This window comes from Crotalus tigris, unplaced genomic scaffold (genome assembly GCF_016545835.1).
Source record: "Crotalus tigris isolate CLP2741 ecotype Arizona unplaced genomic scaffold, ASM1654583v1 scf7180000020932.1150333, whole genome shotgun sequence".
In the NCBI taxonomy this organism is placed as follows: Eukaryota; Metazoa; Chordata; class Lepidosauria; order Squamata; family Viperidae; genus Crotalus; species Crotalus tigris.
This window is the reverse complement of record NW_024098263.1, coordinates 711,373-725,773: the sequence shown is the minus strand read 5'-3', so window position 1 is coordinate 725,773 and position 14,401 is coordinate 711,373. Positions and strand designations below refer to the sequence as shown.

Genomic DNA, 14,401 nt, shown 5'->3' with positions numbered 1-14,401 from the left:
AGTTATGGCCATCACTCCATCTGTCATAAATCTGCCATTAGTTAGTTAATAGGCATTGTCCTGTGCCTGACTGGCTTCTCTCTCTTCCCACCCCACACAGTGGGAACATGACCTAAGAAATATTTCTTCCAGAGCTGCTTTTTGTTTATAGTGCAGTGAGTCTCTGAAAAATGCTATCCAGTGGTTAATATGGTCAGATCTCTGACCTTAATCAATTAAATTGATCCTTCCAGTGGCTGGCAACGTTTAGTGTGTTCCTTTCAATGTGTGTTCCCTATTGTGTGCTTGCTTACTCTCTTATAATCCCTTTCTCTCCAATGAATGTAAATAAAGGGAGTCCTTGACTTACAAGCATTTGTTTACTGACTGTTCTAAGATAGAATGGCTCTGAAAAAAGCGACTTATGATCGTTTTTCACACTTATGACTGTTGCAGCATCCCCATGGTCGTGTGATCAAAATTTATTTATGACTGTTGCCGTGTCCCACGATCCCCTTTTGTAATCGTCTTCCTTGGGGAAGCCAGATTCACTCAGCAACTGTGTTACCAACTTAAGAACAGCAGTGATTTGCTTAACTGTGACAAGAAAGGTTGTAAAATAAGGCAAATCTCACTTAAATGTCTCATTTAGCAACAGAGATCTTGGGCTCAGTTGTGGTCCTAAATCAAGAACTACCTGTACTATGCCCAACGTTAAGCAACACGGAACTAGATACAGGCAGTCCTCATTTATGATGGCAGTTGGGATTAGAAACTCCGTCACCAAGGGGGACAAGTTGATAAGTGAAGTGTGATGTTACTGTAACTGACTTACAATAACAGTAATGGTGTTCGTTATGTAAGACATCACATGACTGCGATTTAGAAATTCCTGCCAGATTTTCCACTGGTTTTACTTGCTGGAATCTGGCAGGGGAAGACAACAAAATGGCGATCACGTGAGGACGGGACGCTGTGACCATCGTAAATGGGTGCTGTTTGCTAACCGCCCAAATGGCAATTGTGTGGCTGCAGACACTGTGATGGCTGCAAATCTAAGGAGCAGACATAACACTCATTTTGCAGTGATGTCATAACTTCAAATGCTTGCTGAATGAGGAAGCCACTAAGTAAACACTACCGATACACATCAATATGGCAGTTCTTCTAAGAACGAAGTGCTGGCTAGAAGTGTGATTAAGGGCCGTTTGGATGATATTATAGAACAGTGGTGGCGAAGCTATGGCTGGGTGCCAGAGGCGGCACTCGGAGCCCTCTCTGTGGGCACATGTGCGGTTGCCCCAGCCTCACCTCCCCGTGACCCCCTCCTCTCCAGCAGCCCCCCTGGAGGAGAGTCAGCCCTGAGTGTGGCCCACATGGAGCAGCGCAGCTAAGGACATGGCAGCCAGGCAGCACAGACAAGACTCTGCCCTCACACCCCATCAGTTAATACTGCAGGGCGCGGGCAAAGGGTGTGGCCGCCATGGCACTGCTGGACTGCCTGGGCGATCTGCAGCAGGCCCTGGAGGCAGTGAGTGGCCCTGTGGGCAGGCGGGGCAAGGGGTGGAGCTGGGGCGGGGCCAGTTTTTGGGCACTTGGTCTCTAAAAGGTTCGCCATCACTGTTATAGAACATGGAATAATATGGCTGGTCTTCTAGTCTGACCCCTTGCTCAAGCAGGAGGCCCTATCAGTCTAGACCAGGGGTAGGCAACCTCGGCTCTTTTATGACTCATGGACTTCAACTCCCAGAATTCCTGAGTCAGCCATGCCGAGGTTGCCTACCCTTGATCTAGACTGAAGGTTTTGAATCGTGTTCAGTTTTCCCCAATAAAAGGATCATTTGGTAAATAACCCATCGTTAGTATTGTGAAAAAAGGCCGGTTTAAAAAATAGTTGGGCTTGACATATAAATATTTATTTATTTATGAGACTTATATACCGCTTTAAGTGCAGGCACTCTCTAAGCGGTGTACACCAGTAAGCAGTGTGTGTGTGTGTGTGTGTGTGTATATTTACATTGCCCCCAACAATCTGGGTCCTCATTTTAGCTACCTCGGAAGGATGGAAGGCTGAGTCAACCTTGAGCCGGTGAGATTTGAACCATTGACCTGCTGAACACAGTCAGCTAAAGTGGCCTGCATAATTCTGTTGAGGTCTCTGAAGGCTGTTTAATGTAAATACAGGTAAGTCCTCATTTAGTGACTGCAACATGTGAAATGTTCACTAAGTGAAAATTACAGTAGCCTAAGCGTGACCATTGCAATTATGACTTAACTACAGATTTCTGTATTCAATTTTTTTTTATTTTTCATAAAATGGACATTTTTAATAACCTTTTGAACATTCTACTTCAAAGATCTCTTCAATCCCAACATATTTTTATGATTAAAAAATACACTGTAATAATTTACTACCTTTCAAAACTTTGCATATTGTTATGACAATTTAAAGGACATCGAGATTTCTAAAGTTTTAACACTGTAGCCATGTTTTTAGCCTAAAGTAGCCTAAATTCAAAACAAAAAGGTTAAACCGAATCTCAGCATAAAAAAAAGTTAGTTTATTACACAAGTAAAAACTGGCCATCATGACGTTGCTTTAAAAAAATAAAACAGTTCAATTGTAGGACCTGTAAAGATAAAACTAACCAGATATAAAACCCAAAATTAGTGTTTTTTGAATGAAAGCAAACTTAGTCTTTTTCTGTGATTTTGAAAATTTCGGATACGCTGACATAGCTGAGGGTTGACAATTGTCTGGATGTTTTATTCCTATCCCCGGAGAGGAATGATTGAATTAACTTCCTTAAAGAATTCACTAATTTTCGTTTGCATTCTGTTTTCTCTTTTTCTCTTCATATATTTCGCGGTAACACTGCAGGATTTCAAGGATTCTCTCACGTACCCATTCAAAACGTTCTGTGTCTGGATCCATCTTTTCCAATTCTGATAAAATTTTCTCAACGTCCGAGAAAACACGAGCCAATCTTTTCATGGTGAAATTTTTAGGCTTAATTTCTATCTGTTCTTCTTCTTCCCCTTCCTCCATCACTTGCTGGGTGGACAGTTCTTCTCTTAGTTCAATTAAGTCGTCATTGGAAAGTTCTCCCTCCATAGACGCTACCCACTTTTTCACGGCTTCAGCATCAATCTGTAAATTGAGGGCCTGGGAGAGGGTCAAAATGTTCTGGTTTGTTTGGTCCAAATATTCGTCAGGGTCGAATCCTTCGAAGTTCCTGACGAGATCCGCAAAACGTTTTAAGCACTTTCCCCAAAGGCCTTGCATGCAGGTCACACTGACACCCTGCCACGCCGTTGCAATGTTTCCCATGCAACGGAGGATGTCGTACCGTCTCCAAAACTCGTTCAAGCTCACCCTGCTCTTTTCCATCATGGCTATCGCTTCGGTCAAGACGGCCTGCAAATAAAACTCCTTGAAGGCTGTGACAGCTCCCTGGTCCATCGGATGCAGGAGAGGGCCGGTGTTTCTGGGCAGGTGAACCACCTTCACATCTGGCTGGAGATTATTCAGATGCAGGGGATGTCCCGGTGCGTGGCTGACGATCAGGAGAATTTTAAAAGGAATTGTCTTTTGCAAGCAATAGTCCTTGACTTGGGGTGTGAAACAAGTCATCAACCAGTCCTCAAAGAGGGCGCGTGTCATCCAAATCTTCTGACCGGATCGGTAATACACGGGCAGGGTGTCCTGGACGAGGTTTTGGAATGCAAACGGACCCTCCGATTTGTGGATAAGAAACGGCTTCAGCTTGAACCCGGCGACATTTCCACCCAAGAGCACAGTGATTCGGTCGTGAAAGATTTTATATCCAGGCACAGCTTGGGCTCCTCGGTGCAGGTAGGTGCCCTCTGGCCACTGTTTCCAGGATAACCTGGTTTTGTCCACGCTGAATATCTGTTCAGGCAAATAACCCCCTTCCGCTAGGAGGTCATCAAGCTCGTCCAGGAACCGTCGGGCAGCGTCTTGGTCAAGGCCTGTGGTTTCCCCCTTGGTGGGTATGTTTTGGTAATTAAATCTTCGCTGAAACCGCAGAAACCAACCGCGGCTGGCGTCGAAGGTTTGGGCCCAGGCCTCGCTGGCTCGCTCCTTCAGGATTGCGAAAATGCTGAGCGCCTTCTCTTGAATGCGAGGGAAGCTGATCAGGTTCCTCTTTCGGATCTGATCCTCGATCCAAAGCACCAGCAACTGTTCCGTCTGGTGGATGAGGCCCGTTCGGTGTCTGGTTATGGTGGTGTCCGTTCCTGCGGATCCTTTGGCCAGCGCTCTGATCTTCTTCCTATCTCTCAAAATGGTCCAGACAGTGGTATGGGCCAGGCCTTCTTCTCGGGCGATCAGAGTTGCCTTCTTCCCGGCTTCATGCGCTGCAATGATCTTCATCTTCATGTTGAGATCGATGGACGTCCTCTGCTTCTTGACGTTCCCTTCGGCTGAAGCGGGGGTCTCTGGGTTCGTAGACACGTCGGCAGGGGGCGGGACGGGCGGGACGAGGGCTTTCTGTCGCCTTGTTATGGTTTTTCTTGTCCCTGGCAATTCCTTCGAGGCTTCCTTGATCCTTTTCGCATCCTTCAAAATCGTGAAGATGGTGGTGTGTCCCAGGCCTTCTTCTTTGGCAATAGTGGACGCCTTCTCCCCACCTTCGTACGCTTCGATGATCTTCATCTTCCGATCAAGATTGATGGATGTCCTCTGCTTCTTGATGATTCCTGCAGCTGAACTGTGGGCGGTAGGCTTTGCAGAAACCTTGGTTGGGATTTGGGGAGGTGGACACCTTGTTATGGGGGGCAACTGGGTGGGATTTGGGTTGTAAGACACATTGGTAAGGGGTGCAAGTGGGCGGACGTGGCCTTTCCGTGGTTTTGTGATAATTGTTCTTGTCCCTGGTAATTCCTTCATGGCTTCCTTGATCCTTTTCTGATCCCTCAGAATGGTGAAGATGGTGGTACGGGCCAGGCCTTCTTCTCTGGAGATAACCTGCACCTTCGTCCCGGCTTCGTATGCTCTGATGATCCTCATCTTCACATCAAGACTGATGGACGTCCTTTGCTTCTTGCTACGCCCTTCAGCGGAACTGGGGGTCTTCGGCTTTGGAGATGCCTTGGTGTGGGTGATACATGGGCGGACGAGGCGTTTCCGTGGCTGTGTAATGATTTTTCTCGTCCCTGGTAACACCTTGAGGGCTTCTCGGATCCTTTTCTTATCTTTCAAAATGGTGAAGATAGTGGAATAGGCCAGACCTTCCTCTTGGGCAATAATCTTCGCCTTCTTCCTGGCACGGTAGGCTTTGATGATCTTCATCTTCAGATCAAGACTGATGGACCTCCTTCGCTTCCTTCTCCCTCCTTCAGCTGAATTAAAGGTCTTACGCTCTGAGGACACCTTAGTGTGGGGTCTAGAAGTGTGGGGGAGGTCTTTTTGCTGTCCTGTCCTTGGTGAGCCATTCACGGCTTCTCTGGCCCCTTCCTTATTCTCCAAATTAGCTGAGATGGTAGAACAAGTCAGGTCTTCTTCTGCTGCTATCACATCCACCTCAGCATCGTGGGCATCGACGCTGTTCATCTTCAGACTGAGACCAATTCCGGAATCCTTGTTAATACTTTCATCCGTCGTGAGGTCCTCTGGCTTCGAAGGCATCTCAGTAGGGGGCGTAATTGTGGGGGTGAGAGCTTTTTGCTGACTTGCTATCGTTGTCTTCATCCCTGGTGTTTTTTTACTCTCCTTTCTGATCTTGTTCTTCAAAATGACCGGGATGGTAGAACAGGCCAGCACTTCTTCTTTTATCTCATCCATCTTCTTCCCGGCATCGTGGGCATTGACTTTCCTTTGCTCCCCGCTACTTCCTTCATCTGAAGTGGGCTCCTTGGCCTTTGAAGACATCTTGGTATGGGGTACAAAGGCGCGTAAATAGTAAATAAGCAAGTGAAAACTAAGAGAAGGTTATACGCGAGACCGGTTTAACTAACTGTAATGGCAAACTCAGAGGACTGGAATGGCACAGGGTTGGACTGGAAGACCTCCAGGGTCCCTTCCACCTCTGTTATTCTGAAATCTTATAGCATCTCCTGCTTGAGCAGGGGGTTGGACTAGAAGACCTCCAAGGTCCCTTCCAACTGTTATTCTGCTAATTCTGAGTGAGATACAGCAAAGGTTGTAAACACGGACATTGGTCGGACAGCTATTCTTCATTTATAGGAAGTCCTCAACTTACAACCACAATTGGGACCAGAAATTCTGTTGCTAATCAAGACAGTCGTTTTAAGTGAACCACATCCGATTTTACGACCTTTCTCGCCATGTTGTTAAGCAAATCGTCGCTGTTGTTAAGTCTGCCAACGGTTGTTAATCTGGCTTCCCCCACTGATTGTGCTTGTCGGACTGTAGCTGGAAAGGTCACCAGTGGCGATGACAGGCCCCCAGGGCACTACGATCACTCTAAATACATGCCAAGCGTCCGAATTTTAAACACGCGATTCTGGGGATGCCGCGACAGTCATAACCGAGAGATCACTTTTTTCATTGCTGTTAACTCCGAAACAAATGGTCAGAAGTCGAGGACTGCCCCTATTGCCCACATATTTGCGAAGGGTGGCTATCTGACGTTATTTGCTAAATGGGGGGCGGGGAGGGGGGCGCGGCCTTAGAAGAGTTTCAAGGTGTTTTTCTTTTCTATCATAATCGAAAAGGGAGGGAAGAGGAGCTGCTAAAATAATGTAACATCAGCTGCTGCTTGTGGAAAAAAAATAACGACAGGGACGCTTTTTGCAACAGCAATGATGCATTTAGCCCAATTCGGCAACATCTTCCCAAAGGCAGAATTTGCAGTTTGGCATAAAATCCAGGGGCTTTGATCTAAGCCCTATCGCAAAGTCCTCGGCTTATGACCACAATGAAACCCAAAATTTATGTTACTAAGTGAGAAATCTGTTAAGTAAATTCGGCCGTTTTATATGAACTTCCTTGCCACAGCTGTTAAGTGAATCACTGCAGTTGTCAAATTAGTAACACTGTTGTTAAACGAATCTGGGTTTCCCCTTGAAGACACGTCATAAATACAAGCCAGGTGGCCAAGCATCTGACTTTTGATCCCTTGACTGAGGGGATGCTGCAATGGTTGCAAGTGTGAAAAATGGTCACGTCACTTTTTTAGTGCTGTTGTAATTATGAACAAACCATTGTAGGTCAAGGGCTACCTGTAATACGAAGGGCCAATTTTTTTCGTGCTTCTTCCTCATAGAATTCTCCATTCGGTCAGATAAGAATTTGTTCTAAATTCAGCGTTTCTTAACCGTGGCCCCTTGAAGATATGTGGACTTCAGCTCCCAGAATTCCCCAGCAACCAAACTGAGCTGAAGCCCAGCCCTCTGAAAGCATGCCGGCTGGGGAACTGTGGGGGTTGAAGTCCATCCATCTTCAAGGGGTCAAGGTTGAGAAACCCTGTTCTAAAGAACTCGGGTAAAAATTTACTGATTGGTTTCAAAAAGAAGAAGGACAGCATCTAGTTCACTTTCGCTGAAATCTCTCGCCCGTTTTAAATAAAGAATGAGAATCTCAAATTTCCTACATCAATAACCCCCAGGCCATTAAAAATAACATTATTTCTCCTTGTCTCCAAACCTCCAATTAGCACCTCTGGATTAGTGACCAAGTCACCCAGCAAAAGACAGGACAGATTGTCTCACCTGGATGAGTTTGAGACAGGTGAGCTTTTGTTCAGGTGTCTCGGTTCGCACCATCAGACGGGACAAGCTGAGGACTTGGTTCTTATCTGAGAGCCCTTCGCCGTTCTCTAGGAGAGCTTCTAATTCTCCATCCACCTATGAAAAGCCAAAGAACAGATTCTAGAAGAGGCACACAGCCACAGAACCCTCCCGTCTCAGGCTGAGCTGGGGGGGGGGGGGGGCTGGTGCCTCTCTAAGCTTGTTTTTCTTGCATGTTTCATGAGCCAACAAGGTAATCAGTGCACAGAGGAGGAAGAGGAATTGAAGCCCCCCCCCCTTAAAGCAGGCCGGCTGGGGGATTCTGGGAGTGGAAGTCCCCCCCCTTTAAAGCATGGCCGGCTGGGGGATTCTGGGAGTGGAAGTCCCCCCCTCTTAAAGCATGGCTGGCTGGGGGATTCTGGGAGTGGAAGTCCTCCCTTCTTAAAGCAGGCCGGCTGGGGGATTCTGGGAGTGGAAGTCCCCCCCCCTTAAAGCAGGCCGGTGGGGGATTCTGGGAGTGGAAGTCCCCCCCCTTAAAGCAGGCTGGCTAGGGGATTCTGGGAGTGGAAGTCCCCCCCCTTAAAGCATGGCTGGCTGGGGGATTCTGGGAGTGGAAGTCCCCCCCCTTAAAGCAGGCCAGCTGGGGGATTCTGGGAATTGAAGCCCTTCCCTATTAAAGCATATTGGCTAGGGGATTCTGGGAGAAGTCCACACTTCTTAAAGTGAACGTTTGAGAACCACTGGTTTAAAGTTGCAAAACATTGTTTTTTTGTAGAAGTGGCAACAAAAATACAGATCTACACTTACATGAGGAAGAGCATGGGAGAAAGCATCACAGTGAACCGGTGTGTCTACAATATCACAATGTGACAATTAGGCTTTAGGGCTCTCACACACTTGGAGGGCAGCACACAAGGACTCCAAAGCCGCCTCAGTCTCTCTCTTGGGCCAAGGAGAGTGACAAGGATGCTGGTTTGTTGATCTGGAGCATCTGCCCAGCCCTTCATAGCTTTGGGGGACTGTGGGAGATCCAGGGGCATCCAAAGGAATCCGCCAAGCAGTCCGTTTCTTTAAAAATCGCCCTCCCCCACTCCTTCAGTGCTTACCGAATCTTTTTTACGCGACCGTTCCTTTTTCATTTTGCCTCCCGCGGCGCGAATGCTGACCCGGTTCTCTCCACCCAGATAACCCCGACAGTTGGCGGAACCACAGAAACATTTCTGGGCTTCTTTGCTGTTGGAAACACACATTCGGTGAGGGACTGAAACAGGCTTCATCTCATCTTTCTATCTTTCTACTTCTCCATCATGTATGCCTGTCTGTCTGTATCTATGATCCATTTGTCTGTCTTTCTGTGTCTATCTGTCCATCTACCTATATCATCTGCCTGTCTGTAAGACCCGTCCTACATTCCTATCCTCATCTATCATCCCTCCCTCCCTCTCTCTCTCTTATATCATCTATCCGTCCGCCCGTCCTACATCATCTATCCATCCATCCCAGCTCGCAATCAATCAGCACACTTCTTCTGTGGCCGAAGGAAATGCCTCTGCGGCTGTGCATGGAGCTCCGGCCTGCATTTCGCAGGAAAGGTATAGCTCGGTTCTCAGCTGCACAGGCCTTCCGGAAAGGCCTCTGAGGGCGAAATGCAGGCCGGAGCTCCATGCACAGCTGCAGAATGAAGCTGCTCCTTCGGCCGCAGAAAAAGTGGGCCGGCGAGGTGGGGCAGGTGTGTCGATTCATGTGAGGCCTGGTAAATGGGTGTGGGGCGCGTGGGGCAGCTCCACTTCCCTAGTCACCGCCCTAGCTTGATCTTTAGGCGTGTGCCTCGCCCCAAAACTAGAGCTTATTTTTGGGGCACGGCTTATATTAGGCCCATTCCCAAAAATCAAGTTAGGACTTATTTTCGGGGCAGGTTTTACTTTCGGGGAAACATGGTATTTCATCTAACCATGTCTCTCTTATCTCTATCTCCTGTCTGTCACTTTATCCATCCATCCATCCAACCCATACATATGTATATCTCTGTCTGTCAGTCTGTCTATCTCATCTACCTATATCTACCTACCTACCTACCTACCTCTCTCTCTCTCTCTCTCGTATTTCTCTATCATCCATCTCTATCAAAGAACTAATGCTAATCAACCCAGAATTAAAACATCTTCTGTATCATCTAGACAACACCATGTACCAAGCAGGTTTCTTATTCTCACATTCAAGATAGTCATCCTATCTACCATGAGCTACTCTGATTTTAAGACAAATGACTTCGTTTTCCTCCCTCCCTCCTTCCTCTTTTCCCTCCCTTCCATCTTCCTTCCTTGTTTCCTTCCTTCCTTCAGTCTCCTTTCTTCTCTCCCTTCCTTCTTTCTCTACCTCCCTCCCTTTCTTTCCTTCCCTCCCTCCTTCAATCAAAAAGATATTTAACAAGAAGATGGAAAGACTGAATTCTCCAAACTAATCAGCTGCACTCTCAAATATATTGCAGAGTTCAATTTCTTCTCTGCAAGAATAATGGAATATTTCCAAGAAGATAACCTGCAAAATACTATAGTTCTTCCTACTCAGAAGAGAAATAGCAAAGAAATGTGATTAAAGCAAGGAAGGAGCACCTACCCATATCGCTGGAACTGGTAGTCGAAGGTGAGCTCAGAGCCAGAAGTTACTAGCTTGGTGGTGAAAAAGCCAACCCTCAGCTGTCCATTCACTGTCCACTAAAATCAGGAGGGTGGAGGACAAAAGAGGACAACAGGATTAAACTGGAACTTTATAATGGGCAGCATCTTAATTTTTAAATGTGCTGTAAATCACGGCTGCTTTGAAATACTTGGGTTTCAGACTGCCAAAAGATATATGTTTACACAAACATTTACACAGCTGAGGAATTGCCAACACAAAAGGGGGAACAGGAGGACACACAGCCAACGGAACTTAAAACCCAGGTTGTATAATTTGCCCTCTCGACTTTAATTTAAAAATACTTCTCTTCAAATTGTCAGCCCGCGGGAGGAAAGCAAAAGTTGTGCCAACGTTATCGTTCCACGACTCACCTTCTGTGTCTCACAATTTGGCTCGCAGCTGTGGTTCATGAAACGAGAGCAATTTCCTTTTTGTGTGGCGTCGATTATCTGAAAAGGGAAAGGAAACCGCTGCAGAGCTAGTCCTCATTTAACAACCACTTGTTCTGCGACCGTTCAAAGTTACATTGCTGCTAAAGAAGTGTGACTGGCTGATGGCTGATTTGTGGTCTTTCCTGCTGGTTTCCTTCAAGCAAAGTCAGTGGGGAAGCCAGTGGGAAATTGCAAGTGGCAGTCACGAGATGTCCTCACTTAACAACCATGCAGGTTTTGTTTAACAGCGGCAACTGGAAGTCATGGAACCCCTGTCATGAGTCAGTATTATGGCCACATGCTTACTAGTGAGTTATCTCCAAATTACTGTGGTTAAACAAGGACTACTAATACCTCTTTTAAGGGGGAGGGGGAACCTACCTCAGTTAAGCCTCCCAAGAAAGCAGAACTCTTGAAACTTGCATTGTCTCAACAGGAACTTTTATTGGAAGGTATTGACAACAGGATAGTAAGGCAGGATCTGAGTAAGCTAGAAGGGAAGCTCATCAAATTTGCAGATGATACCAAACTGGCAGGAGTATCCAACACCCCAGAAGACAAACTCAGGATCCAAAAAGATCAATGGGCCCTATCCAACAAAATGAGTTTTAATGTGGAGAAAAGCAAAATTTTACGTTTAGGCAGGAAAAAATCAAAGGTACAAGTACAGGTTAGGCTCAAAAACAGTGAGAGGGACCTTGGAGTCTGAGTGGACGATCACTTGACTGTGAGCCAGCAGTGTGTAGCAGCAGCCCAAAAAGCTAATACAATCCTGGGTTGTATAAACAGAGGCATAGAATCAACATCACGCAAAACAATAAGACACCTGGAATACTGCAACCAATTTTGGTCACCAGACTACAAAAAAGACGTTGGAACCTTGGAAAAAGTTCAGAGAAGAGCAACTGAAATACTCAAAGGCCTGGAGACCAAAACATACGAAGAACAGCTGCGGGACTTGGGCTTGGCTAGTCTAAAGAAAAGAAGAAACAGGGGAGACATGATATTAGTTATTCCAGTATCTGAGGAGCTGCCAAAAAGAAGAGGGGGGTCAAACTATTCTCCAAAGCACCAGATGGCAGGAGGAGTAACAATGGTTGGAAACTGATCAAAGAGAGAAGCAACCTGCAATTAAAGAGAAACTTCCTAACAGTGAGGACAATTAAGCAGTGGAACAGCTTACCTCCAGACATTGTGGGCGCTCCATCACTGGAGATTTTTAAGAAGAGACTGGACATTCACCTGTCTGAGACGGCGTAGGTTCTGCTGCTTAAGGGGGGGAGGGGGTGCTGGACTAGAAGACCTCCAAGGTCCCTTCCAGCTTTATTCTATTCTATTCTGCTTTCAAAAGATTTCCTGCGAGAAAATGTTAAGATTAAAAGAAACCCATTCAAACCCTACCCCAAGTGCCCATCCAGCTGGTTCAAACTGAGCCAATCCATAGGTGTCAAATTGTTGTGAGAAAGAACTGATAAAGTGCCATTCTCAAGGCTGCCAAGTTTCTCTGTGGTGTCTTCCCTCTGCCTGGAGATAAGGCAGAGATGGCTGGAGGCATATTCCATTCTCATGCCAAGAAAGATACCTCAAAAAGGATAATTGCAAAGCAAAGGAATTACACTGCAGAAGACCCATAGGTCCCCCTCACCCCCATTAGAATGGCAGAACCCGAAAAATGAAAGGATAGGAAAGAAAGGCAAAATGCATAGGGGTTCTGACAGAGAGAGACAAGAGACAGAAAGAGAGAGACCCTGACTTGGATTTTTAAAAAAATGAAAAGATACAAAAACACACACAAGTGTACGTAAGCTATGCCGGTTCCATTGTAAAAAACAGCAACTACTGCCCAGAGATTCTCTATAAATATAATCCTTGATTTACTACCATAATTGGGACTAGAATTTCCACTGTTAACCAAGGCGGTGGTTAAGTGAGTCATGTCTGATTTTTATGACATTTCTGGCTGTTAAGCAAATCACTGCAGTTAAGGGAGTCATTTGGTCCTCAATGGAACTGCTGCATCTACATGGAGGGAAGTGTGTAGTGGGGTGCCCCAGGGCTCTGTTCTGGGCCCAGTGCTCTTCAACATCTTCATCAACGATTTGGACAAGGGGGTAGAAGGGGAAATCATCAAATTTGCAGACGACACCAAACTGGCAGGAACAGCCAACACTCCAGAAGACAGGCTTAGGATGCAGGAGGACCTGGACAGACTTGAACACTGGGCGCTATTTAACAAAATGAAATTCAATGGTGAAAATAGTAAAGTTCTACATTTAGGCAAGAAAAACCACATGCACAGGTATAGTATAGGGGGTACCTTGCTCAATAGTAGTAACTGTGAGAGGGACCTCGGAGTCCTAGTGGACAATCCCTTGAATTGAGCCAGCCGTGTGCTGCAGCTGCCAAAAAAGCCAACACAGTGCTAGGCTGCATTAACAAAGGGATAGAATCAAGATCACGTGAAGTATTAATACCACTCTTCAATGCCTTGGTAAGGCCACACTTGGAATACTGCATCCAGTTTTGGTCACCATGATGTAAAAAAGATGCTGAGACTCTGGAAAGAGTACAGAGAAGAGCAACAAAGATGATTAGGGGATTGGAGGCTAAAGCATATAAGGAAAGGCTGCTGGAATTGGGTATGTCTAGTTTAACGAAGAGAAGGATGAGGGGGGACAGGATAGCAGTATTCTAATATCTCAGGGGCTGCCCCAAAGAAGAGGGAGTCAAGCTATTCTCCAAAGCGCCTGAAGGCAGGACAAGAAGCAACGGGTGGAAACTAATCAAGGACAGAAGCAACCTGGAACTAAGGAGAAACTTCCTGACAGTGAGAATAATTAGCCAGTGGAACTACCTGCCTCCAGAAGCGGTGAATGCTCCAACACTGGAAGTTTATAAGAAGAAACTGGACAGCCATTTGTCCAAAATGGTATAGGGTTTCCTGCCTGAGCAGGGGGTTGGACTAGATGACCTCCAAGGTCTCTTCCAACTTTATCATTATTATTATTATTATTATTTAGTCGCTAAGTGAATCCGGCTTCTCCTGGATTTAATATTCGGAAGCCGGCTGGGGGGGGGTCACAAATGGCAAGCATGTGACCCACAGATGCTGCAACCGTTGTTAAGTACATGCCGGGTGCCAAGTGCCTGAATCTTGACCTGACCGTGGGGATCCTGCGACTGTCATAAATACGAGCCAGTTGCCAAGCACCTGAATTTTGACTGTGTGTTCGTGTGAATGCAGAGGTGGTTGTAAGTGTGAGGACTGCTCGTATTTCACTTTTTCCCAGAGCTGTTGTAACTTCAAACGACCGTTAAGCCGCTTTTGTATCAAATTAAAGTAAAACAAATAGACAAGAGTGGTTGTGACTTTGAACAGTCGCTAAACAAACGGTCGTAAGTTGAGAACAACTTACAGCAAGTTATCCACGTTAACACGCACAAACATTTAATTAGAATCTCCTGGAACATCCTCTAAGTAATTATTAGTCTTTCAATTAGCGCAGCACAATATTGTTACAAATATTCACTGCATTTAGAAGTCATGTGAAAAGAGGGGAGAATTTACCCGCAACCCTATCCCACCCAGGTTTAATTTA

The 14,401-nt window shown here is 46.1% G+C and overlaps 1 protein-coding gene across 5 annotated transcripts in view; it reads right to left on the bottom strand.

The window, feature by feature from the left end:
- Positions 1-14,401, bottom strand: part of SETD2 (SET domain containing 2, histone lysine methyltransferase) — a 64,885-nt gene that overhangs the window by 26,036 nt on the left and 24,448 nt on the right. For 3 of the 5 annotated variants that reach the window (XM_039368800.1, XM_039368802.1, XM_039368801.1), the window contains 5 exons: positions 10,743-10,820; positions 10,309-10,406; positions 8,799-8,925; positions 7,675-7,809; positions 2,064-5,872 (listed from right to left, as the gene is read on the bottom strand). In XM_039368800.1, the coding sequence (XP_039224734.1) occupies positions 2,798-5,872; positions 7,675-7,809; positions 8,799-8,925; positions 10,309-10,406; positions 10,743-10,820 (3,513 nt within the window). In that variant the 3' untranslated portion in view covers positions 2,064-2,797. Of the gene's footprint in view, positions 1-2,063; positions 5,873-7,674; positions 7,810-8,798; positions 8,926-10,308; positions 10,407-10,742; positions 10,821-14,401 lie in introns of those variants that run through there. The other 2 variants (XR_005559811.1, XM_039368803.1) reach the window with 1 other exon arrangement.